Consider the following 27,704-nt stretch of genomic DNA (forward strand, 5'->3'; position numbering starts at 1 on the left):
CAGTGCTATGCAAGCTGTTCTGTGTTCACCTACTGTAATAAACCGTGATCTTTCATTAGACGATGTGGACATTTCAGAATAGTAAGATGTTTGTGACTCTCCCTCACTTTTTTAATGCAAAGTTTGTCTCTGCGAGAGAGACGGCAAGCCACACCTAGCTGCCTCACTGATGCATTACATTACAAGGCGAATTGGGTTTCTTCATGTGCCATCGAAGTCAACCTTGCCATGAAAAATATTTAGTTTTTTTACCAAAATAGCAAAACCCTTTCTAAGTTTTTTTTTTTTGTGTGTGTGTGTGTGTGTGTGTGTGTGTGTGTGTGTGTGTGTGTGTGTGTGTAGGCTTGTATTTTAAAAGTATTTTAAAATGTCTCTGTCTGTGTTTTCAAACAATTATATTTGATTCACCAAAGTCACACAAGTGGCAATTTCATATCTTTCACATCCATAATGAAGAGGTGTCAAATCTATAATTACGCTTTTTCCTCATAAATGCACAAATTCTGAATGAAATAAATGAAGCCTTATCCTTTTGATTAGCGTTCTTTTTTTTGGGTTGTGCAGTTTATTCCACAGAATTTCTACAAAGTATGTTGCATTCTATAAACTCAGACTTTTTTGGTCACATCCTTGACGCATGTCTATTTTCCTCATTTAAAATGTAAAAAATTGAAGAATATTGATATTTTTCTGCTCACATAACTCTGCGGTTAGTAGTTTTAGAAAACATAAGTGAAGTTTAATTTAACTACTAATTAAACTAATTTCGAGAGGTGCATTTGCTCATGATTGACCCAGCTGGTCCACATTAGCTAATTATGATCCTCCAATCAAAGGATCCCAAATCACTATATATATCCTCATTTCCTTTCTACAACTATCTTCGTCTGGAAGAAACCCCCCTCCTCCCCTTCTTCCTTCTTTATCCAGAATGGGCGGCACGGTGGCCCAGTGACTAGCACTGTTGCCTTACAGCAAGAATACCAATGGTGTTGGGTCCTCGCTGAGCCATCTGGTATTTCTGTGTGGAGTTTGCATGTTCTCCTCGTGTCCGCGTGGGTTTCCCCCGGGTTCTCCGGTTTCCTCCCACCATCCAAGTGTGCTCTATATTATAGATAAAATAAGCCTAAACCTTTTTTATAATGTCTTACTCTCAGGAAGTTCACCTTGGCCTCAGCAGCGGGGGAGTTTGAGATAGACCTGAGCTCAATCTCCACTCGCCCTGCAAAGGTGGGAGCCCTGGGCTCGAGGATCCCTTGAGCTCAGGGCTCTCTCCCGGGACAGCATGCCAAACAAGCTATGTATAAATCATGAGCTAAGTGTAAACTCTTGAAACAGATGTTTCAATATAATGTTAACATACTTTCTGTGTGAATTTATTTTATTTTATTTTTTGAGTTTTTACTTGAAACGACACTACCATCACGCTGGAATTGCGCCACTAATACCTATGTATTTGAGTGATGAGCTAATAAATGAACTGTTTACTGCTTTACCTTAATTTATGCATTGTATTTTCTGTGGCTTTTAGATTCTAAAGAAACAAATAAAAGTAATTTATGTATATCCTTATTTGAAATCATGTGTTTAGGTTTAGATTTCTTTGTATTTTTTTTTAAGTGCAATTATATTTAAAATATGTATATAAACACTAATTTAAAGACCAGTTTATCACCGAATTAACGCCATATTAAATCTGATTTTCATATTTATTGCATGAATGTGTGTATATATATATATATATATATATATATATATATATATATATATATATATATATATATATAAACAATTAATTAATTATGCTAAATTGCAAAAAAAAACAGCACCATGCACTAATGATTTTGTTGAAATATGTACACTTTAAATATACACTGAAATATATATAATTCCTGAAAAAACAACAAAACAAATGCTTTTCTTAAGTAAAGTCATAGGTAGGGATGTAACGATTTACCTGACTAATCTTCACAGTATTCACAATACTAATCTTAAAATTTACAAAATAATTTTTTTAACAAAATAAAATAATTTCTGCAATAATTAAATTGAAATAAAAAATATCTAAATAAAAAGGTGAATAATACAAACTAAAGACTCTTCAACATATTAACAACTAAAACTTTGATTTAATAGCATTTTTTTTTTTTGCGTATAGATGTTTTTCACTGTGCTACATCATATTCGATGTTCTGTTAGTGTAAGTAAACATCTTTTTGCAGTATTTGCACACAGTTTGTGTTTTGTCTGGCACAGCTCACCGCTGTCATTATAGTCTGCTGCTCCATCTCCTGCTCGCCGCTGATGTGCAGGTAAAGAGAGTTTGCGCCTGTAAACACAGCACCCTCTCTGTTCAAAACTTTTATCGCGATTCGTTCAACATTTCTACCGGGTTGAATCATCACATATTTGAATCGATTTTCAACCAGCTCACAGTGAATTGTTACATCCCTAGTCCCAAGCTGATCTTTTCTTTAAAGACTCACAAGGGCATACTAGACCAGTGGTGTAAAGTAACAAATTACAAATACTCAAATGACTGTATATGAGTGGTTTTTCTCAGGAATTATAATTTCTTAAGTAGTTTTAAATATCTGTACTTTTTCTTTCCCTTGAGTACACTTTTAGTGCAGTATCAGTACTTTTACTGCAGAACTTTTTTCAATCTGTAGTCACTCATTTATTTTTTGTAGTCTAAAGGTATTTCAAAATATTCAACCAAAAATCAACCTAAAATCAACCAATTATCAACGTCTAATAATGTTACAGCTTAAGGTTGGATGGACATTACCACTATGATGTCTATAAGATGTTGGATTTTGGTTGCCATACCAGACGAATAAATGTCAGTATTTGACGTCAATATGATGTTGGTTTAATATGTTGGCTCTGTTCGATTTTGGTCACTTTCTGACACCACCTAAAATCAACCAAATATCACTGTCCTTTGACGTTATTGGACATCAACGTAATGTTGTCCTTAGATGCTGGCTAGACATTTAATTTTGGCCACCTGACATCACAACCTAAATCTAACCAAAAATTAGCATCTTATGACTTAGTGTACATGCTGAGCAATAACTAAATGCACTACAGAATGTTACGTTTACACACATTCACAAATTAGATGTAAATGTATCAGCTTTTTACAGTGCAATATTCTCTACACTTGAGTACTTTTAAAAGGTTTTACTCATACTTTGAGTAATATTTACAACAGATGCTTTTACTCTTGCACTACATTTTTAGGCAAGTAATGGTACTTTTACTTAAGTTAGATTTTTCAGTACTCTTTCCACCACTGTACTTGACACACCAGGCTTTGGTGTTAACTTTCCAATTCTCACTCCTCAGTGTCAACAAATTAATTTATTTTGAATTCAATTCCCAGCCCTTCTATTGTGTGCATAAAAATATGCGCATTTGTACAGTATATGGTGTTTGCAGAATTGCACTATTGATAATTAGAAAATGCCAACTGAAATAACTATTGTATTCTTTCTTCTTTTGCAGTTTGCGAATAACAACAACTACATGAACATGGCTGATGCCAACGGAGCTCTGTTAGCAGGAGGAGATGTGAGTAAATTCTTATAAATAACCTTTTGCATTTCCATTGTTAGCTCATGCCAAGAGCCATGTTACTCTGTAGCCTCTTAAAAAAGTAATTTCCATGTCTAACTATTTATTGTTTTAAAACAAAGTCAATTAATTTAGCATGCATGCCTGTGTACGTTCAAATGAAATGATTAATTTCAGCGGCAGGTGTGCAGCTGCTGGATTTACATAAAACATGATTAGCTCCCTGCATGCCTTCTTGAACTGCTTTGGGATTTTCCACAGCTCGAACCCTTAAAGCTTAGAGCTTGTTACGCCAGCGGCAACATGTTCATACACATATACTCTCAATGTTATAATCTGACTAAGCGATTCCTCTGGTGGAGCCGGTGTGTTTAAGCATCGCTGTTTACCCATCCGTATTGACCATAGGTTGAGCAGCACAGGGGGCAGCGAGCGTTGAGATGGGATTAAGTTTGCTTTAGCCACAGGTGTTCACATCCTGCTGATATCCTCCCAGGTGAAAGCTGCCATCAGGCTCAGGTGACGCTGAAGGAGTATGCACCTGTCCAGTGATCATTTGAAGATACCTTCAAACTAGAAACAGCAAAGAAAACTGGCATCTGTCACAAAAGTCGCTCTTTCCTCTCCATCATTTCATTTTAATCCCCTGTCATGAGCCTGACACTATACTGTGGCAAATCACAGGTTGTGTACTTCAGCCTGGCCTCGCTATCTGTGCGTGATTGTGTACAGGCGCTTTACAGTATGTGTTGTCACTCACTGTTACACTCACTGTTGCCACTGCCTGATTTCCATCACATTTCCAATGCAAATCTCCTTCTCACATTCTCAACGGCGCTGATAGACTCATGCTGGCTAAGCAAAGATAATGTCTGCACATGTGCATTTGTCGCACATTTGTTGTGTTTGCGTGGGTCCTGCTTCATTTTCATTTCATGTCAAGGCAGTACCGCCACCTTTGTCACAGGCAGTTGTATCAATCTCCATAAATTCTACTGATAAAATTGATACCTTGCCGAGGCCAGACTCCATGTTGGCACCTGCAGTGGAAGTAGAGCTGTTGAGCATTAACGGAAAAATTTACCGTAGTTGATGTTTTCTTTTTTTTTTTCCACTAAGAAATAACATTTCCTCCTTCACACAGCAGCTGCTATTATGACACATGACATGAAATTAAAAAGTGTTAACATTTAAATTTCTCTCTTTTTCCCCATACCTATAATGTATGTGTAGGGAGGTGTGAGGGGGATATTGTTTCTTGTAACTCAAGCTGAAGAGAAATTAAAGGGACTTTACCCTAGTGAGTGCTGTAATTTCACAGTGTGATGGGTTTTCCATGAGCTTTAGCTCTTTCATTAATCTGCTTAATGTGTCATCTTTAGGCGAGAGAGGGATACTGAGAGAGAGAGAGAGGCTAAGTATCTTCAAGCCTGACACTCTCCGCTCTGTGTATGGACCTGGATATACTCTATATAACATTAGTTTAATGTAGGGCTGCTCGATTATGGAAAAATTATATTCACGATTATTTTGGCCATAATTGTTATCACGATTATTCAAAACGATTATCAGTTTAAGTCAAAATTATTAGCCCTCCTGTGAATTTTTTTTATAAATATTTACCAAATGATGTTTAACAGAGTAAGGAATTTTTCGCAATATTTCCTAAAATATTTTTTTTCTTCTGGAGAAGTCTAATTGGTTTTATTTTGGCTAGAATAAAAGCTGGTTTAAGTATTTTGAAACACATTTTAAGGTAAAAAAATATTAGACTCTTAAGTAATATATTTTTTGATTGTGTGCAGAAAATACAACTGTTATACAATGACTTGCCTAATTACCCTAATTACGCCTTTGAATTGCACTCAAGCTAAATGCTTATATCTTTCAAAATATCTAGTAAAATATTATATACTGTAATCATTTCAAAGATAAAAGAAATTAGAAACGAGTTATTAAAACTATTATGTTTTGAAATGTTTTGAAATAAATTGTTGAACAGACATTGGGGGAAAAGGGTCACTAATAACTTCAACTGTATATATACGGTTATTATTCTCCTTGTAAATAAAAAAAGGGAAATAAATACAATAGAATGCAAATATGAAACAAGCTGTACTTTTAGCATTTTTCTTCACTGTAAAAAAAGTTATAATAGCTACAAAAGTCCTTCAATTAAGAGCAGTGAGTGATTTTCTCCTTTTGTCATTTGATTAATGATAAAAACAGCAGGCAGCAGGAATATTGCGCACTGTCACTTTAGGAGCAGTACGGTTCTGATTTATGGTTTCCCTTTCACATGTCATTTGATTCTCAACACGTTAGTTTATTACATAAATGAGGGTTAATCACTAAACACCGCGTTTTGACACAATTGTGCAAGTATTTGACCATTAAAGCACTTGCATTAAGATGACTTTTGTTATGTGCGCTCTGCTCATCCCTGAAGCTGAGCACATACACACAACAGCATGTGATGTCGTTTGTGCTTTTAAAAACATGAATGATTCGAATGTACATCAATGAATGATGTGCATCCCGCGCTGCAAAAGTTACATTACAGTACATGCTTTTAGTAAAATTAGTGTAAATTTGAGCTTTGCAGAGCAACTAATGTGTACAACTGGAAAGAGGATGGTACAGTATATGAGGGAATAATGATTTATCTTGATTAACGTTTTTTCATAATAGTTTGAACCCAAAATCAAAATCGAAACTGAATTTTTGATTAGTTGCACAGCCCTAGTTTAATGTATACTAAGGATGTGCGATTAATTAAAATCGAATCATAATCATGAAGTGAAACGTTGCAATTAGTTAATCACAAAAGGCTGCAATATGAAATATGTATTATTTTATTTCCCCCACCCAGAGCGAATGCATGACTGCCGTCTGAGTGTTACAGCCTTACTAGCCAATTGAGTAAGCACACTTCCGTTCTGCCCAATCAAAATTGCGCAACCAAACTATGTGGAATGCCCTAAATAAAAAAAACAAACAAAAAGGAAAGTGCGATTGAGTGGGATTATGGCGTCTGCCGCTTCAGAAGTATTAATAGACTAATTAGTATAAAAGAAAAACATTACGTCAGCAATATGGGAATATCTTGGTTTCAAAGTCACAGACACCAAACAAAAACAGATAATTTGTAAGAGCTGTCGCAAAATTGTTGCCACAGCACGTGGAAATACAACAACCAGCACCTAAAAAAGCCCCACAGTGGCTAAATGAGGAGCATCTTGCTAAAAAGGCAACTAAAAGTATTGCCAGTGACACTCAATCTACTAGCAAGCAACAGCAAACTACAATTTCAGAGTTAACGCCCTAACTCACTACCTCATTAAAGAAACAGTGCCTTTTGATGCAGTGAACAAAGAGGGATTTAAAAACTTCATCCAAATGCTCAATAGAAGATACACTTCCGTCTCACACATATTTTTGCCATTTTGCACTACCACTTTTTTGTTTGTATAATAAGCTACACTATCTTCCTATTTTGAGTTGAATTTGTTTGCAGAAAGGTAAGGTCGCTATTTGTGTTTACTGTTTGCTCTAGAGAAAAATTAGTGTTTAATCTCTGGATATTTAAAAAAAAAAAATATTAAATGTTGACACTAATATCTTTTTTTTAACCAACACTTTAGTAAGAAGCTACAAAACTTATATTGATTATTGAGCTGAAGCTTGACTACAAAATTAAATCACAATATCTGTTAAAAATCGTCGTACAGCCCTACTGTATACCAGGTCATTATATAAACATATTTTTAATTAGATGTATGTACACTGATATTTAGGAGTGAATATTGCTGTGGTTGCCAGACATTCCCTGTAAAAATGATAGTGGCAATAATTTAAGTACAGTATTGGCTAAAAGTAATATCCAGCCTTGGAAAATGTATATCTTACACTTTATTTCCAACATATTGATGTAACTGTTGCTGCTGATCCAGAATTGCGTATATATTGCATACCTGTTCTTGGAGAGCTTCAAATGTTTGAATGCTGTAGGATCCACATCTCAATTATTTCACTTGTAATAACACAAGAAAATATGCTTCTAGAGAAATATTTTTTTCTGAACCCTCAGGTTCCAGATATTCAAATAGTTGTTTATTAGGCAAATAGTATTTTACCCTAACACACTGTACATCAATAGAAAGCCTATTCAGCCTTCCTGTGGTGTATAAATATGTTTTTATAAATGTTTATCTACTTTAACTACTACAATTAAACAAAATTTTATTTGAAAATGTACTGATAACCATCCTAATAATAGAGGTGCTACAATAGGTCCACGTAGGATGTCTGTTCTTAGAGAAACTCCTTTAATAATGGCACAAATTAGAAAGAAACTAAACAATTTAAGTAAAATATAATCATACTGATGCTATGCCTCTGCTGCTACCAGATAACAGTTGTCTAATGATTTTACTATTGTCTTTTTGTCTGTAAAAATCTCAGCAAATTATTAAAAATTCATATTCATTGATCCAAAGTGATAAATAATATTTCAAACACGATAATATATGTAAACCACATTATCTTGAACATCATAATGCAATGTGATATGGAAAGAGTATATCACGGTGCTTGATAAGGTGACCTCTTCCTTCCTGCTGTTGAACTGAAACTGATACGGCCGTATTCAGTTCCACTTAGTAATATCACTTATCACACACAATCTCATTACACACGTGTAATCACTACTGTATATGTAGAAATGGATTTGGAATGGCTGCTGTTGGACTCTGAGAGTCTTTGCCACTGTCATCTGAGGAGCGCTTTTCTCTGATATTAGGAGTTTGCTCTATCGATCCTTCTAACCATCATGCTCAGTAATTGTGATGCACTGCCTTTTAACAACTGCTGCTTATGTCTCTGCTGAATAGGTTTACTAAATCTGCAAAGTGAAAGGGGGTTATTGCTTTGTAATCGGTGCGATTGGTTTACCCTGATTATCTGAGTTTAGCATATAAGTGTCGATGGATTGATGCAAGTTGGGTTTTTGCAACTGGTCTGTTAGTTTGTCAGGTTAAATTAAAGGGAAAGTTCACCCAAACCTTTCAACCTCTTTTTTTTCTTGTATGTTGTATGTTTTTTTTTTCTTGTATGCCAGTCTTTATGCAGTACAAAAGAAAATATTTGAAGAAATGTTGGAACCAAACATTTTTGATTGCTAATGAAATGAAGGGAAATTGAAGTATTATTTGGGTGACAATTTGTCCCACATTTTTCCATAAAATCCCTAAGTCAGGCACTCTGTCCTGTGTTCCACATTAAAATCAAATGTCGATGTATCAAATAAATAAACAAACAAAAAATGCTTTATAAAAAAAAGCTAAAACAGGCTTTATTCTTACAATAACTACACAAATATTATATATACATATGTGTGTGTGTATGTATATATATAGATAGATAGATTCTATTAGGGGCTAATAGTTCAAGTAGCCGTCAAATTTTTAAGTTATTGTAAGATACGTTTTTTTTTTTCTTTTTTTTTCTTTTTTTTTCTGGATAGTCATAGAGCAAAGGAAGTTTAAGTTGCACCAAAAAAACAGGTTAATGTGATTTTACCTACTCATCTGTTATATTGAGGTTTTCATTGTCATTGCATGACTTGAACATGAACTGAAGTTTATTGCACTGTAAAAAACAGACTACAAAAAATCATGACAACAAATATTTTTTGTTACTCTAACTTATTTTAATAAGTTAATCAGGTTTTAACTGCATTTTTAGTTTTAAACAAGTTTTTACAAAGTTTAACCTAACATCTTTAGTCTGCGTATGTCGATGTAAGTTGAAATGACTAAAAAAGTTCATTTAAAAAATACAAAAAATAAGACAAAAAATAATTTTTTAGTGTGCCAATTTCTTTATTTAGTACCAAATTATTGTTAGTTTATCACAGACTGTTGCATCAAGTCAGTTAAAATCTCTCAAACCAAAATGAACTTGATTGCACATTCAGATAAAGTATTAATGATAAAAAAGTGTATGTTTTGACCTTTAAAGTTTATCATACAAAGAAATATTCACAGGAAGGGAAGATGATGTGCTTTAATTTATGTGTATGCTGATTGAAGAATAATACACACGCAATAATACACTGTAAACTCAACTCAGAATCTCACAATATTCTGCACAAATTAAGCCTTGAGGGTTGGACTGTTTTGCAATAGCAGGTAACGTGAGAAAATTATAACACAATATTACACCTATTGTATTCTGTGTACAGATGATGCATGTATAACCTGAGGCTGTCTGGGAATTAAAATCAATCATGATTAATTTCATGATGTTTTTCTAATAAACATGATTCATTTATCACAATTGGGTTTGCTGGAATTTGCCCTAAACATGCATTCATGTAAAATGTAGTGTGTGTTCGGTTTTATTGAATTCAGATTCTATTTTAAGTAATTAAAAACAAAAGGTAATGCTGTAATGGATAAAATATAACAAAATATATTTTAGTTTATTTTATTAAATAAGGTGAAGAATCTAAAATTTGCACTGTGCGTGCTTTAAATGAAATCCATTCTATGTTAAAATATAAAAAAAAAATAAATAAATAAAAAAAAAATATATATATATATATATATATATATATATATTTTTTTTTTTTTCTATTATTTGTTTTGCAATGATCATTTTAGTTATGGTTGTAAAATTATTCTAAATCTTATTTATTCATTTAGTCATCCATTTATTTGATTCATATGTTTAATGTTTCATACATTTATGTTTATCGTTAATTATATTAATCATTTATTGATTTACGTTCTTTATTTTATATATTTCTTATTACTTGTTCCTTTTTTTGTGCTTTTTCCATTGTTTAGTCTTCTAGTGATGAAATGTTCCTCTCCACTGATATGAGATATGAGAGTATCTCTCTAATTCAAGGTCTCGTGGCCTGATGTATAATAACATTTGTTATAGTTGTGCTGTTCAGACCAAGTATGAGAGAGCACCGGAATGCAGCTAAAATTATTCAACACAATCTCATGGCAATTTGCAGCTATTTGATTTAGTGGCTAATTCGTATAAATTCGTAAGATCTAATTCGTACAATTTAGTACGATTTGCTTATCCCCCAATGACGGTTGGGTTTAGGGGTGGGGTTAGGTGCCACGCCTCCTTTTTAAAATCATACATTTTAGTACGACTAAACTTGTACGAATTCGTACGAATTAGCCACTAAACTGGCAAAACGTAAAATACTTACGTTTTCTCGTGAGATCAGGCTGGATTATTCAGTAAACCCTACTCATTTATTATCATCAATTCGTCTCCTGCTTCTGCTCTTCTCTTTCTTCCACATTCAACCCTTATATTAATAGACTGTAAATTCAGTTGAATACTAGTTAACAGGTTTGGGTATTGGAAACTCTGCTGAATTGTTGTCCAGATACCTGGGGAAACTGACATTTCCTGACAAGATCTGGCATCCGGGGCTGGATTTTATTTTTCTGGTGTGAAGAGTGGGATTTATCAAAGGACACCCGAGATTAGTTTCTTTTTTGACAGTTAGTTCACTCAAAGGAAGAATTCTTACTAGTCACTCTGATCCAAAACCACTTCTATAAAGTAAATAAGTGTGAATACTTACTATCTTCTTCTGCCCGAATTGAAGATTGAACCTCCTTTGCATATTCTGTCCTGACCTTTCAACACACTCCCATATACACTCTCAAATGACTTTTACCGCCTCATCCCACAACTTTAGCCTTACACCGACAGCTTCTGTACTGAAGACATGATACCACCACCACATCTCAATTCTCATTTACACACACTCCATCTCACAGTCTCCGAGAGCAGATGTTAATTTAATCTCTGCCTTCTCGCTCCCTTGTCTCATTGTGTTCAGTCAGGTGTTCAGTGTTTTGTTTTGTTATTTGTAAAGGTCAGTGTCATTTTAGTTATGCTCCGATGTGAAAAAGATGAATAAAGAGACTGTATGTACCTCACATCTGATCTTTGAATGTCGTATCAGATCTTGCAACACAGCTATGTGTTGTTGGGACATTTAGGTCGGGCCACTCTTTCTTTCTCTCTCTCTCTCTCTCTCTCCTTCTTACTCTTTCTTTCTCTCTGCGGTATTGTACTGTGAAAACATGCTGGCACTGCAGGTCTTATTCATAGAGAAAGGTCATGAAGTAAAGTAAATGAAAAGAGCACCACTCTCTCCCTCTCTTGTCCTGTTTTCCCTGCTTTGCTATCATTCATTCGACCTGTTTCCCTTTCATTTTTTTACACTGTATATTCATTTGCTAGTTTTATTTCAGTCTCTTGTTTCTTTATTTTACGCCGGTGATGCCTGCCATGTGCATGACATTCGACGCATTCTTCTCTCATGACACAGTTTTTATTATTTATGCCTCAACGCCGCTGTTTTGATTAACACACTGTTAACTGCTGCAATGCCACAGGGAGGGAAAATGAGTTTGTAGCTTGTGTGTTAATGGAGAACTGGGAAACAGAGCTGCGCTGGCCACTAATGGCTTTAGTTGGAGGTAATGTGAACATGTGTTAGCCTCTACAAGCCCCTGGCCCTCACTATGACAAAACCCACCACTGCTTTTACAAGATCTGCTGCTCACAGCTGTGGAAAAAAATGCTCCAAGTTAAATGCTGGAATAGAGCCACATAAAAATGAAATAAGAGGGAGAGGTGATGAAAAAGAGCTGATTATTAGCTTTACCCCTCAGCTGGATCTCATCATACAGGCATTGAATGAGCTTCAAATCTTTGTATATGTGGATGTTTGATGGGGGTGGGGATTTGTTGTTCAGGTTGTGCCTACACTTTGAGGACCAAATGATATCTTCAGGATAGTTAGGAAGGCCAAAATCACCTTACAACCTATGAGGTAAACAGATTAAGAAGAAATACTATAAGTAAAATCGAAAATCAAATGTATGCAAGTATTAGGGCTGCACGATATTGGAAAAATCTGATATTGCAATATTTTATTTGTTCTGCGATACATATTATGATATGAAATGTTTTACAAGATGGTTTGAACAGCACTATTTTAGGGTTTTCTATGGAGTCTAACAGTATTCAGGTGACAAACTGAATAATCACAATGCAAAAAAATGCTTTTTTTATTTTGTTTTGTCTCATTTCCGGTCCAAATATCAAAAATATTGTTTTGTTTTCACTGTCAGAAGAAATTAGTATAAATTAAGTTTTTTCTCAAAACAAAGTCAAATATCTGCCATTGGTTTAAGTGAAATAATCTTGTTTTTGCTTTGAAATGTGGATATTCAGACTCAACATTGGATGTCTTTACAATATGACTATTGCGTATGCACACATCGCGATATCCATGCTAAAATGGTATATTGTGCAGGCCTTGTATGTATACATATATAGTAGTTAACATTTGAAGTAAATCAATTTCATCAAAAATGCCCAAAATTATTCAACAACTCTTATTCTTGTTTTAGGACAACTCTGAAAAATGTTTTTGATCCACTTTAAATGTTGACTACTATGTATATATGTACAGTATGTACAGTTGAAGTCAGAATTATTATCCCCTTTCGATTTTTTTTTCTTCTTTTTTAAATATTTTCCAAATGATGTTTAACAGAGCAAGGACATTTTCACAGTATGTCTGATAATATTTTTTTTCTTCTGGAGAAAGTCTTATTTGTTTTATTTCGGCTAGACTAAAAGCAGTTTTAAATTTTTTATGAACCATTTTAGGGACAAAATTATTAGCCCCTTTAAGCTATATTTTTCTCGATAATCTACAGAACAAACCACTGTTATACAATAACTTGCCTAATTCCCCTAACCTGCCTAGTAAACTTAATTAACCTTAAAATATCCAGTAAAATATTATTTACTGTCATCATGGTAAAGATAAAATAAATCAGCTATTAAAAATGAGTTATTAAAATTATTATGTTTAGAAATGTGTTGAAAAAATCTCTTCTCTCAGTTAAAGAGAAATTGGGAAAAAAATAAACAAGCAGTCTAATAATTTAGGAGGGCTAATAATTCTGACTTCCACTGTATGTACAGTATGTATGTAAAATAAATTTAATGTAAAGTCACACCTTCAATGAATGCAAAAAAAAAAAACTTGTAAAGATGTTTAAATGTAAATAGTTTGCGTGAATGTTTGAATATGTCAATAATTTTCGTATATTACTGCTTAAAAGCAGTAGTTATATTTGTGTTTTTGAGATGTTTGGAGCACAAATAACACTCTCAAAATCATGTTTATATGGATACCTGAAAACTGGTAAGCCTACGCTATCCATGTATTTACATACAGACATATTTCCAAAAAATTGCACTGTGAAACCAGTTCTTAAAAGTTTGCACTTTCAAAACTCAACTACTGTTGTCTTGTACATTAATACCCAAACTTAAAAAGCTTTCAGTTTTTACTTGGAAAAATAGTGTTCTGTAAATGCCACTAAAATAAGAAGAATATTAACTTGCTCTAATAAAAATGTCTTGGCACATTTGCTGTGCACATAACTTTTTTCCCTCAAGAAAAGAGAAAACAAGAAAGAAAATAGATTGAGAACGAGGAGAACATGAAAGACATGATATAGAGCGATGAGAGGAAGGCAAACAACTTCAGATGACGAATGATGTGTTGACATGATGTTGATATGTTTTTTTGAGGCAGTGAAGGAAACACTTTGAGAGCATTAAAGTGAAGATGGAGAACATGATGGAACATGAAACCAGAGGCTCTGAATATATCCAGACAGAAATGAGACAGAGAGGATGAAACTGAGAGAGAGAGAGGGGGAAGAGAGGAGGTCAGTGAATTCCTCGTTGAGGAGGAGCCAAAGCAGGTAGTCAACATAAGCAAATTAAGCGTGACAGCAGGCGTTAATTCACCAGCAGAGGGATTTGGTTGTTTGATGAGCAGATTTGTAGGTGAAAATGAGAAGAACAAAGTGCAGCGCTTCTGGACAGCCAGAATATTCTCCGTGAACCTTCCCTAAACCCATCACTCCCTGCACTTCCTTTTCTTCTCCCGCCAACATCATCCAGCTCAGATTAAGCAGTTTTTATTTCGCCTTCCTGCTACTGTGATGGCAGCACAATATTGTATTTTACAGTCAGACGTCTTGTTTTTTCACCCTGCTTCATGGAAAGTGTAGTGGTTTGAGTCAAAATAAACATTTCCATGTACAAGTTTTAAATAGGTTTTCTTATCTCTCCTGCTCTGTTTAACAGCTTGGAGATTAAACATTTTTCCCCCATTTGCGAGAATGTACTAGGCTTTGTTTAATTTTTGCAGAAATTGACCTTTTTTAAGAGAACAGGATTTTCAATTTCATGGCTGTGTTCAAACTTTGTGCAAAAAATAATCCCTGGTTTTCTTTTTTTTCTTTAGACATTTCATACTCCAAGTCTGGGTGACGAGGAGTTTGAAATACCCCCCATCACCCCACCTCCAGAGACCGAGCCTGGTATGGGCCTTCAGGACGTGGGCTCACCTTACCCTGGGCTACCTGACCATCCTAACCCTCAGCGGGGGTCTTTCACCCCGCAGTTCCCACCCCAGAGCCTGGAGCTGCCCTCCATCACCATCTCCAGAAATATGATGGAGCATGAAGGGCAAATCAACAATGGACATTCAGGGGTAGGTGTCTGGTTATTCTTTTGGCTGTTTGCTTGAACATTTTAAAGATTTTATCGCTTGCAGATGTCGAAGGCGGTTGTTATGCAAAGGCTCTAATTACATTTCCACAACATTATTCACTGGCAGTTACATTCAGCTTTCAGCTCCACCTGGATTTAAGTGCAGATTTAAATCCAGGTAGTTTTCCTTCTCTAAATGCAAATACGTTTGCCAAAGGTGTTATGTGAAAAACAAATCAAGGTGGCTGATGTTACGTGTCAGTGTTATAAAACTAGATTTGTATTTGTAGACAAAACCTTAAAGCGATAGTTCACACAAATAAAAACTGGCACATTTTATGTCATCTTTCATGGAAAAAAAAATAGCAAATTAAGCATAATTGATGCATTCAAGCATTAAAATGAGAAAACACTATTAATTATCAATTGTTCCCTTGTCTCAGGCCCCGTTTTTATGAATACATTTTAGCTTAAAAACAGCGTTTTAGAATGAAAACGATCCACATCCTCATTTTAAGCACAGGTGAGCGCAGCTCATGTCAGACAATTCATCAAGGATATACCGCTGGATCTCATCTCACTATAATTCTGATATTTAATTCATCTGTTCTCTATCTAACAACTCTTTGGTGTTTTGAATCTTTTACTTGTATTGAAGTAACGTGTTTTGAGCACAAAGATAAGTTAATATAACAATCTACATAACCACGTACAGTGATTCTGCTCATTTGACTGATTGCCTTTATTTCCTATTTTGTATAAACATATTGTTTGTCATGCTTTTATAATGGCCATTATTGATTGTTAAAACTTGTAAGCAAAAGAGACAGGGGATGTTTCATATTTTTTTTATTAAAAATAAAAGGAGGCAGTTATGTTATAGGCTCTATTTTGTTATAAATATGCATACTGTGAAGATGACGGTCATATAAATATGTAGCTACACGATGCCTTAACATTTTTAGTGTATATTAAGTTAGTATCAAAATGAAAATGGGCAGTTCCTTTTTTCATGTTTTCATTTTATCGTTAAGATAGCCAGGGTGATGTAAATGACAATATAAAGTAGCCTACACTGTTCCCTTTAAGGATTTATCAGACCTGTCCTCTGGAGTTTGTTTTCCATATCAAACGTGCAAAGTCTGAACTTCCAAAAAAAATAAATAAATAAATAAAATGCATGCAAGACTGAACTGTGCATTTAATATTGAGAAAAAGCCCCAATCAGCCACACCTCCATTTTCAGATGTCTCCTTTTTCCCTCATCCACACTAACATGGAGCAGCAGTGCTTTAAATCCAAAATGGCTTCTTCATCCTTTTCCAAAATGCTCCGTTTCCTGTGCTCAAAAACTCCGGGGTAGAGTGGACGGAAGGTGTAACCATAGCAAAACATATGCGTTTCAAAACTAAAACGTATTAGTGTAAACAGGGCCTTAAATGGTAGTTCACCCCAAAATTTGAATTTACTCATCTTCACGTCTTCCAAACCTTTATGAGTCTCTTTCTTCTGTTAAACACAAAAAGAAGTTATTTTGAAGAAAGCAGAAAACCTGTAATCATTGACTTCTATAGTAGGAAAAAACAAATACTACAGAAGTCAATGATTACACTTCCTCAGCTTTCTTCAAACTATCATCTTAAATGTTCAACAGAAGAAAGAAAGTCAAACAGGTTTGAAACAAGTGAAGGGCGAGCAAATGATGAATTTTCAGTTTTCATCCCTTTAAGCCCTGCAGTAGCTTTGCATAAACAGACTAAATTTACTGAAAATCTTCACATTGCCTCTAGGTCTCCTTGCTGAGTTCATGAGAGAAGCAACTATATTTATGACTTTCAAAAAAATTGTGTTTTGTTTATTTTTGGAGTCACCCCTGTTCATTGAACTGGTAGTAATGATGAACTGCTTTTGAAAATGATCATTGATTAACTATTTCAATTTCAGTTTGTTCAACACAATAATGTGTTGTTATGGCTACCTTGTAGGGTAAAATAAAAGTCTAGACAACCATTTGCTTGGTAATAATCACGTTTTATGATCAAGCTTTTATGACTGTCAATTCAGATATTAAAATGGCTCCTAAATGCCACCAACGTGGATTCATCGAAGATAAAGCTCTAAAATGCCATGGCTATACTAGATATATTAAAAGCGCTATAATAGAAATTAAATTTCATCAGAGAATATATAAAATGACACAAAATCAGCCAGCACATCATGCGTGGCAGGTTTATTTTATTACACACAGAGTTTTCATAGATTATTATTATATTTTATCTTAATTCTCAGTAGATTTCCCTAAACATACTGTGGTGTGTATATAGATATATTCGCAATAATATATCTTTATTTACATTCCAAAATGGACAGGCACCCTCAGATTTTATTGCTTCTTTCCTGGCCATCCATGCTGCTGGCGAGTGAAATAATTGCAGCTTTTAAAATATCTGTGCTGCATAAGTGACCGCCGGAAGGCTTTTTGCCTAAAGAATTTTCATTTCATGGTCAGTTAAGCTCGTATGCATCTGGAAGAAAAAGGAAACCTTGACACAATTACAACACGGCCAGTTCTCACTGCGCTGTGAGGGGATTAGATTTGATTCTCCAACATTATTCCTCTTTAGCAGCTCTTTCTGTGGACAGTGCTTCTGATTGTGTGGGGACTATATTAGCAGGTTTGGGGGAGAATGAGGGCACTCTGCTCTGTGCCTGGTGGCATTGTGACCGTCCCTCTGATTCTTCTCTATCGCTCATCACTCATTGTCCTCCTGAAAGACTCTCAGTCTCTCTCCTCTTAATGGAATTGATCTCAGTTTGTCCTGCTCTCTGGGACTGGTACAGACAGTGCCGTGCCTTTGAGTCAATGCCTTACATTTGTAAAGGACTCACTAAGCGTTAGCGGAAGTTAGCACCGTAACCTCCTAACGCTGTCCTTCAGTCATTTTGATGCATTATAGAATTATTTTTTAACGTCTAATGCGGAAAGACAGACCATTAAGTGCAATTCAGGAACTAACTGATGTAATATTTAAGACTGGTGGGCAGTAAGGGAGTCAAAAAAAAAGGCCATTTCATCTTTAAGCAGCAACTGAAACAAATCTATAACAGAACCGAAAAGCGTACCTGTGCTAGTTTCATCTACCCCTGTTTGTGCTTTTAAGTCAACTATTCCTCTAATTCCTTCCCTCTAACGCTCTGCGTATGTCAGACAAAATTAGCCGCAGATGCTTCTGGCCGAACACAGTTCCCAAAAATCCATTTCTCAGCTGTGAAGAAGTCTGGCAGGATTCAGAATGTGAAGTCATTATTTATTTAATCTGTTCCCCTAACAAGCTCCTGCATCTCATTTTGTCCCGATACAATCTGGGTTCTGACTGGATCTCTGAGTTGACACAAACTGATAAGGAAGCAAATAAGGTGATCACATATTTTAGACCAACGCTTTGTCTGAGATTGCATACAATTAGTAGGTATACAATTGAATAAACTGAATCCTCTCCTGTGGCCTAACAGGAGAGTAAAGAGTCCATCAAATGCACATTCAAGAATCTTGGCAGAATCAGAAAGTACTTACTGTTTCATTGTTATAGCGCTTTATTTTACATTCCAATTCCAAATGTGCATACAGTACTACACTACCTGACAGAATTCTTGTCGTCAATCCCAGTTTTAAGAGCAACTTAACTTCTAGTTGATTATTTGGAAAAGTGCCAGACGGTAGATTTTTCAGATGAATCGGTCAAGTTTGGTGGAAAAATCATGGTTTGGGGTTACATTCAGTCTGGGGTGTGAGAGAAATCTGCAGAGTGGATGGCAACATCAACAGCCTGAGGTATCAAGACATTTGTGCTTCCCATTACATTACAACCCACAAGAGAGGGCCAATTCTTCAGCAGTTTAGTGCTCCTTCTCATGCTTCAGCCTCCACATCAAAGTTCCTGAAAGCAAAGAGGTTCAAGGTGCTCCAGGATTGGCGCTCCCAGTCACCAGACATGATCATTAAGATGAAGGAGGGGGCATTTAAGATGAATCCAAAAAATCTTGATTAACTCTGGGAGTCCTGCAAGAATGATATTTTTACCATTCCAGATGACTTTATTAAAAAGTTATTTGAGCCATTGCAGAGATGTATGGATGCAGTCTTCCAAGCTCATGGGTGGCATACACAATTTGAATTTTTTTTCCACTGCACCATGACTTTATAATAAATACTGTACTTTATTTCTGTTTAGTGAAAAAACTTTTGGCAAAGCTAAGTCAGACCTTAATTAAATAATTTAAAATCAACGAATGATCAGATTTTATTTTTGTAAAATAAGCGTAATATGGAGGCATCACCTTTCATATAAGCCACTTCTGGTATCACATCATCAAGTAGAAGTCAAGTTATTATTTGTTGTTCCTAAAACTTGGATAGGCAACAACTTTTTTTGATTTGTACTTATTAGAATAATTGCAATAACCGTTGTAATAATAACTGTGCACTAGTCCTTAGCATACCTCCAAACTTAACCTTAACTCATGCAGTGTAAGTACACTGTTAGTATGTAAATCTAAAAAGAAAACTTTTCATCAATTTGGAAAAAATAAGCGAGTGAGCAAAGAATTTTGTCCAAAGAATTCTCTAAATTTTGGATAAAATGCTTTGCTCATATACTTTTTTTTCTTATGGCTTTTTGTTTAATTCTTTTGATAAGCATATATTTGATATATTGACATTATTATTATTCTGTGCATTATTTTTTGTAAAAACTAAATTAATTTGTCTGAATATAAATACATATTTATAATGAACATAGTCATCTTGTATGGCTTATTTTGCTAAATTAAATAAAAACTCATAGTGTGTTGAAAGTACAGCACACTTGTGTAAAGCAGGTGTCTCTGAGACTTGCAGGACTACACAATGGTACAGTTTGTCTTTTAAACATGTTCCCTCACAAACCAACGAGGGTCTGACTGCTGTGTCTGAATAAAATGGAAAATATGACCAGTGTTGCAGAAACTATATTTTTCTACTGCTCCAACACCACACACACACACACACACACACACAGAAAAACTCACTCACACTTTTCTCTCTCCCCCACTCTTTCTCTTTACACGTTTCTGTTATCTTATCTCCAAGCTGAGTAGTTGTGACATCAGTTGTACATCAATCTCAGAAAGTGGATTTTTTTTTCTTCTCCTCCTTCACCTTCATGTTTTTCTTTTTATTCTCGTTTTTTTTTTCTTTCTGCCAGACAGCCATTGTGACATATTGGGCCAGTAAGAAATGAAAGATATTCATGCAGGCATGCAATACTTGTAATGAAGTCTCAGCCTGACCTTCTGTGTGATTGATTCTGTAATTTAGTTTTCTCAGCCAGTACTTGAAATGAAATGAAATCATGTTGAACAAGTTTTAAATACCCATAGTGCACCGGGAGGGGAGGGAGGGAGGGAGGGAGAAGCAAAGGAGAAGAGATAAAAGAGAAGAGAGAAAGGTTGTAGACTAGTCTTTTTTGAGCCACTGGAATGATGTTTTGGACTCTCTTTTTTTTACAATTCATACAGGGTGCATTGAGCATGAACAGTATATATGCTGCATGAAACGAGAGAATGTGTGTGTGTGTGTGTGTGTTGTAGATGGAGTGAGAGAGGAGAATGAGTGGGTGGAGGAGAAATAGGAGTAGAAAACAATTTATCTTCACGGTACCATGGTCTCTGCAAGCATTCAAAATTCCATTTTCTTATTTTTTTCTTATTTTTTTTTTCTGGAGCAGCCAGTTATGCAGGTGCCCATAAATGGTTGAAAAATAAAGCAGCATGTTGGTTAAGGTTCCAGTGCAGCTGTGAATATGTGCGGGGGGCTGATAAACTATTCATAATAGAGCTGACCTTTTCACACTGGCCAAACTTGTAAGATTCATCCTCATAATTACCATATAGATGATTTTACTCCTTTTTCTGTTATGGAACATTTCCAAGAGCTCCGCGGAAAGATTGAATGGAAATTGAACTTGTTAACATTCTTTTCAGCATGGAACAGCTCATACCAAGCTGCTTTTAATAAACTCTCCATTTCCATCGCTGCCCCCCCCGACAGAATCCCGAGGCCGGTATCTTGAAGAGCAGACCCGAGACTCTCAGCCATTGACACGGCATCTTCAGATTCTTATCCTGATGGTCTGAAAGCAGTATTGGCCATGTTATGGTTATGAACACATGCTGGAAATGGGGTCTGGGGTGTTTTTTCCATTTCGTCGGTATATTTTCTTAACCGTTTAGTTGCGGTTTTTGCTTTTGATGAAAAGGAGTGAGGATACTATTTGAGGCAGAACCAAACAGTCATCCATCAAACGTCTCAGTGTGTTGGACAACAGGCTTGTCGTATGTTGTTGCTGTTTGGTGAGCATCTCTTTTAATGCCGGAAGCTTTTGTGCCTGTAGTAAAGTATGCTGGGGAATAAAGATACAAGGAGAAAAAGGTTATTTATTTTATTTTTTGCTGGGATACAGTCAGCCGAGATGGACTGATTGCTGGAATAATAGCAACATTTGCACAAGCACACGCAAACACACAGAGGAGAGGATAGGGCACATCTGGCCTCTTTGCTCTTCAGATAAGAAGTTATTTACAGATTTATGAAGACTATCAAAAGCATCTGTGTAGATGTGAGCTGTGTGTCAGCAGACAATGTTCCAATCAAAATGCAAATGGAGGGTGTGCAGCAGGGACATAAATAAACAGATCGGATACTGACTCACTCATTCTACCAGCTAAACCACTCTGACAGCAGAAATCACATTTCTTTCATTGCCTACAAAGGCTGCTATTAGCAAAAGCTGACTGCTGTTTGTGCCGCTTTAGTGTGAATGCTCCATTCATGGCTCTTTCTTTTGCATGCACCCCTTCCTCACATAAATATCTATTTTACACAAAATCATCCCGTGTTTTCATTTTCTGCTGTTTGATCATTGGGAAGATAATGTTGTCAAATCATTAGATGCTTCAAGAGAAATCGCAGCTGCCTTTTCAAAATGCGTCGTGGGAATTATTTCTACATCTGTTCTGCTTTGTGCGACCGGATCAAATGCTCCTGAAACTGAAGACCAGTTCTGGGGTGAATTCGCAAAAACCATGGTTAGCCAATTAAAGTCGCAAGTTGCGTCGTTACAAACACAGTTCTTGATTTGGTGTTTCCCAAATCCATCGTTCCACTGAACATTCGCAAACTTTTATGCTTGAACTGTTTTATGCTTGAACTGTTTTATGCTTGCACTGTGTTCTATTCCCAGTTATTCCACCATGCCCTATTTGTTTAAAACATTATAACATTTAAACTGGTAATTATTAAAAAAAAAAAAAAAAAAAAAAGTCGTCTCTTCTTAGGTGTAATTTTCCTTCAAAGTATTTTTACAGTTCAGTTTTAGCAATCTTCATGTCTACAGTTGTGCTCCCTTAGCAGTACACTTTAAAACATTGATGTCATTTTGAACACAGCTGTGGCTCATGGAGAAAGCTACAGTTGACCTATTATTTTTAAGCGGAATTTACCGAACGTCTCCAAAATTGTGAAAACAAAAAAACATAGCATACGTTAATGCTTTTAATTTATAGTAGGTTATTTATTAAGTATCTGTACTGTGTATGACATGGGCCTGTTGGTTAGAACATTTCTGCAGTGGTTTTCATGTGTTAAATTGTAAAAGTAGACTTTTCAAAAATAAATAAATAAATAAGTAAACCATGTCCTACTTTATCATCATCATCATCATCATTATCATTATTATTATTAATATGTTTAATAAAGTAGGATTTTTTTCCTAATAAATAAAAAATATATAAAATTTAATTTCTTTACAAAGAGCCTCATTATTTATTTATTTGTTTTAGAATAAAATAAGTAATGTTCTCAATAATATGTGTAAAGGAAACATTGGCCCTATAATTGCCATTAACATATATTTCAATTAATATAAAAAAACGAGAGCATGTTTTTACCAAAACTAATATTGGATTTTTTTTTTTAATGAGTGTGTTTGTAAAACAATATAATTTGTGGGTGTTTTACATTATAACTAATGGATCTGAGACTAAGAAACTATGAGTTTTAGGAAACGCTCATCACTACATTATTCTTTTTCCCAAACGATGCATCATACCACGATACTTCAGCCGCGAGTTACGTCTTTGTTTGGGAAACACACGCCTGATTTTCTGTGCTCTTTCTATTACTTGCACAGAGAGAATGTTGCAGTGTTTTCAGTGTGGTGTATCGGTGAGTGTTGAAGTGTTAGACGCAGATCGTCATGACTAATGAACACAGTAGAAAGGTCTGACACAAAGAGTGGCTCTGACACTGCGTTCTGCTGATGAAACTAATGCAAATCTGTTTCTGCTGAGGTGTAATTAATTTGTTCATTTACTCAGAGATTCTTTTGCGCTATGTTTCTTTAAAAGAAGAACAGAGCATATTTTCCAGCTTAACAGATGTTGAAAACAGCTATTGTATTGTAAATTGTGTTTTTGATAAGGCATGGATTCGATATGAAGCTACATGTGTCGAGGGAATTAATACAGAGAGAGTGTAATCTGTGTGTGAGGGAAGGTGTTAGAATATTGTACTAAGGGAGAGGGTTCAGCACGTCTGGCCAATAAGGCCAGGTGCACAGCTTTATTATGTGTTGACACATACAGATATTGAGTTTGAGTCTCTGAATACCAGATGGAGAGAGGGAGAGGAAAGGAGTTGATGTACAAAGGAGAAGTGAACAAAGGAGATCAAATGAATTCTTGGTTTTCTCACGTTGTTTGAGTTGATTTTGCTCTGTAATCTGGTTGCTTTTGGAGACTGTCAGTTGCTGTAATTTTACTCTTTGTTCAGTCAATACAAAGCACATTAGTCTTCGGCATACCCTTCCTCCCCATACATAAAACATCACACACTTTTACTTGTATTGTTTTTATATAGAGCTCATTATCTTTTCTCTAACCTAAATTGCTCAGCATATATAAGTACACCCCTCATAAATCTTCATATTTTTCAAAATTCATATTTTTTTCTACAATATTATATATACATGTTGTGCATGTACATTAGATTAGTCATTTAAATCTGGAGCTTACAATAAGGGTCCAAAAACTAGCACATCCAAATTTATGTTATAGAAAATTATTAAATACAAATTTTAAAAAAGAGGAAAAATCAAGAGCAGCAAAGAAATTGAAAATCATTTTTTGCAATATTTTGCTTGAATTCAATTGTATTATCTTTCAATTTTCCAGATATGTTTGGTGACTAAAATACACATTTTTTTGTAAATATATCTGTTTAATAATTTCTTGTCGGCTTAGTCCTTTTAATAATACGGGGTTGCCACAGTGGAATGAACCGCCAACTTATCCAGCAAGTTTTTACGCAGCGGATGCCCTTCCAGCTGCAACCCATCTTTGGGAAACATCCACACACACATTCACACACACTTATACACTACGGACAATTTAGCCTACCCAATTCACCTGTACCGCATATCTTTGGACTGTGGGGGAAACCGGAGCACCCGGAGGAAACCCACGCGAAGGCAAACTCCACATGCAAACTCTACACAGAAGCGCCAACTGAGCCGAGGTTCCAGGAACCAGCGATCCAGCGACCTTCTTGCTCTGAGGCGACAGCACTACCTACTGCGCCACTGCCTTGCCATTTTTTTTACTGTAATGTATTTATTTAAAGCTTTATTAGATCACATTTATTCATCTGTATTGTGCCCTTGCTGATAAACAATGTGTGTTTTTTTTGTTGTTTTTTGTTTTTGTCTGTATACATTTATTTTATTAACAATTTAAAGGTGCATATGTTTAAACACGATGTTTACTGAAAGTTGCTACAGACTTTTATTTCAGAATGATGTATTTCCAACTGAAATAAAATATTGAGTAAAGTTGATGTTTTATGTTTTGCTCCTTCTCTCTCAATAAAATAATGACTGGAGGAGCATGACTAAGCATATTTCTCTCCTATAAGTCATCAATCTGACATCAAGATGGACTGCCATTTCACAGTGGAGGCAAATGGTTAGATTGTAATCTAAAGATGCTCAAAACAAACAAAAGTATTGCAGTGGGTTAACTTGCACTGATTAATTATTCACCTAACAATCTGTGCTAGCAAAATAAATATTGTGAGTTTTAATTCGCCGTGGACTTTAATATGATTTAAAACTAACAAAGATTTTGTTGTCTTCAGTGGTTTTGTTGTGTTTTGAAATTAGTTTTTCTAAAACTGGTTATGTTGTCTTTATGAAACATAAATGTACAGCAAAGGTCAATTCACACCACACAGTCTAACCAACAAACAAATCTGATGGTAAATGTTGGATCAGTGTGTTGCCATGGTCAGCATTTGTTTACACGTGACTGAACATGTTCAATCAGCAACAAAATCTGACCTAATCTAACTAGGGACTAGATAGGCTTCACATAAAATGCATTTTAGCCCTAAGAATGATTAATTAATTATTTAATATTAGTAATAAATAATTAATTGATTGATAAATTATTTTTTTATTGGCAGTGTGAGCATGACTCGTTTTTCACAACATTCCAAATACAATTCTTATTTGGTCTCATTCATCTGTGTGGTGTGAATTAGCCTTAAAACAGATCGTGTTGTCTTTTTAAATGTTTAAATCCAGTACTGGTTTTGTTATATTAATAGGTGTAAATATAATATTGATTTACTTGTGTTTTGAAAGGAGTGTGCCTAAAACTGTTGTTGTTGTCCGTTTGCTATGCAGGTTGTTGGTCAGACACATCTCCGTCAGTATCCTCCAAACCCCACTATGGTGATGCGCTCCATCATTAGCATGCACAACCCCAATGGCATGATGTCTCAAAACCAGCTCACCACTATCAACCAGTCCCAGATCAACGCACAGCTGGGGCTGAATATGACTGGGTCAAACATTGCTCACACATCCCCATCTCCACCTGCCAGCAAATCTGCTACACCTTCACCCTCCAGCTCCATCAATGAAGACGATCAGGAGGAAGGAAACAGGGTGAGTATCTTCAGAAGATTTCAATGGAAATACTTTAGGGTGACACCGGATGTCCAATTTACACAAGTTGATATTATTTTTTAGGATCTTAATGAAGTTTCATTTCTCAATGTTAGTGTAAATGAACACAATGTCTCAAACACATCAGTGAGCTATTTTACTTTATAGCTCCCTAAATGCTAATGAGATGCTGCTAAATCCACCGCTCCTGAGGCTGCAGGTTCAGGAATGATGGTCTATTCTTGGGGAGCAGTTAAACCTGCACAGCACACATAGTGTTCAATAAAGTCTCAAGCTTTTGTTGACTTGTTTCTGTATGACTGCCATGGAATATTTGAAGCGGTTTCCACATGATAGTGACAAAATGTGAGATTCCATCAGGCCGTCACCCGTGCATATAATCTCTGCATTTAATTTATCATTCCTTGACATTGCAGCTCATCATTATCAATGTAAGATATATTCAAACAAATACTTTACATATGAAAAGTGACACTGGTGTATTTAACAAATGCTCAGCTGCACAGTCTAAGTGAAAACCAAGAAATACACACTGACAAACACAGCACTGCACATGAAGAATGATGATCTGATTCTAAACACAAGTGAACTGAAACTGGCAACTTTCACATAGAGCAGACTGCATGTCAGGATCACTCCATTGTTCAAATGCAGAGAAACGTAAGACATCATCGTAGGCCGCTTTGCTATCTGTTTATCAAAAAAATTGGAGAGAAGGGCAGTGTATATAGTTTGCTTGGAGGCAGGCACATGTAATGAACTAGCTGGTCTATACTGGCATGAATTTCAAACAGGTCAATTATGGCATATAAATACACTCAGACCGTTTATAATAAACAATCTGCATGCTTTCTTTTCAACTTCTCTAGTCTAATTTTTAAAAATGACAAATAGTGAAAATTTTATCTAATGTCACCTTTAACATCCCATTAGCAAGCCAGCAGCAATATCATAAGACGTTAATATTAGGTTCGATTTAGGTCATGACGTCAGGTGACCAAAATTCAGTGTCTAGCCAGCGTCTAAGGACAGCTTTATTTTGACGTCCAATAATGACGTTAAATAACTTTGATATTTGGTTGATTTTAGTTTGTTTCTGATAGTTGTCATAGTGGTAACGTCAACATAACATCAAGGTGTAAGATGTTGATATTTGGTTGATTTTAGTTTGTTTCTGATAGTTGTCATAGTGGTAACGTCAACATAACATCAAGGTGTAAGATGTTGATATTTGGTTGATTTTAGATTGTACATTGACCTCGGCCTGACGTTCTGACATCAACCTGATTTTCAAGCAAAATTTAATGTCCCCACGATGTTGGGGTACAGCATCAATATGACTTCATGTTGACGTTCTGTGCCTGCAGGGAATATTTTTATTTACCTTTTTTTCTGTGACCTATAATGCTTTTCATGAAT

At 35.4% G+C, this 27,704-nt stretch overlaps 1 protein-coding gene across 2 annotated transcripts in view; it reads left to right on the top strand.

Moving 5' to 3' along the window:
* Nucleotides 1-27,704, top strand: part of tox3 (TOX high mobility group box family member 3) — a 292,726-nt gene that overhangs the window by 259,255 nt on the left and 5,767 nt on the right. For both annotated transcript variants that reach the window (XM_073908782.1, XM_005169018.6), the window contains exons 2-4: nucleotides 3,514-3,579; nucleotides 14,972-15,220; nucleotides 26,001-26,264. In XM_073908782.1, the coding sequence (XP_073764883.1) occupies nucleotides 3,535-3,579; nucleotides 14,972-15,220; nucleotides 26,001-26,264 (558 nt within the window). In that variant the 5' untranslated portion in view covers nucleotides 3,514-3,534. The remainder of the gene's footprint in view (nucleotides 1-3,513; nucleotides 3,580-14,971; nucleotides 15,221-26,000; nucleotides 26,265-27,704) is intronic.

This window comes from Danio rerio, chromosome 7, assembly GCF_049306965.1.
Source record: "Danio rerio strain Tuebingen ecotype United States chromosome 7, GRCz12tu, whole genome shotgun sequence".
Classification (NCBI taxonomy): Eukaryota; Metazoa; Chordata; class Actinopteri; order Cypriniformes; family Danionidae; genus Danio; species Danio rerio.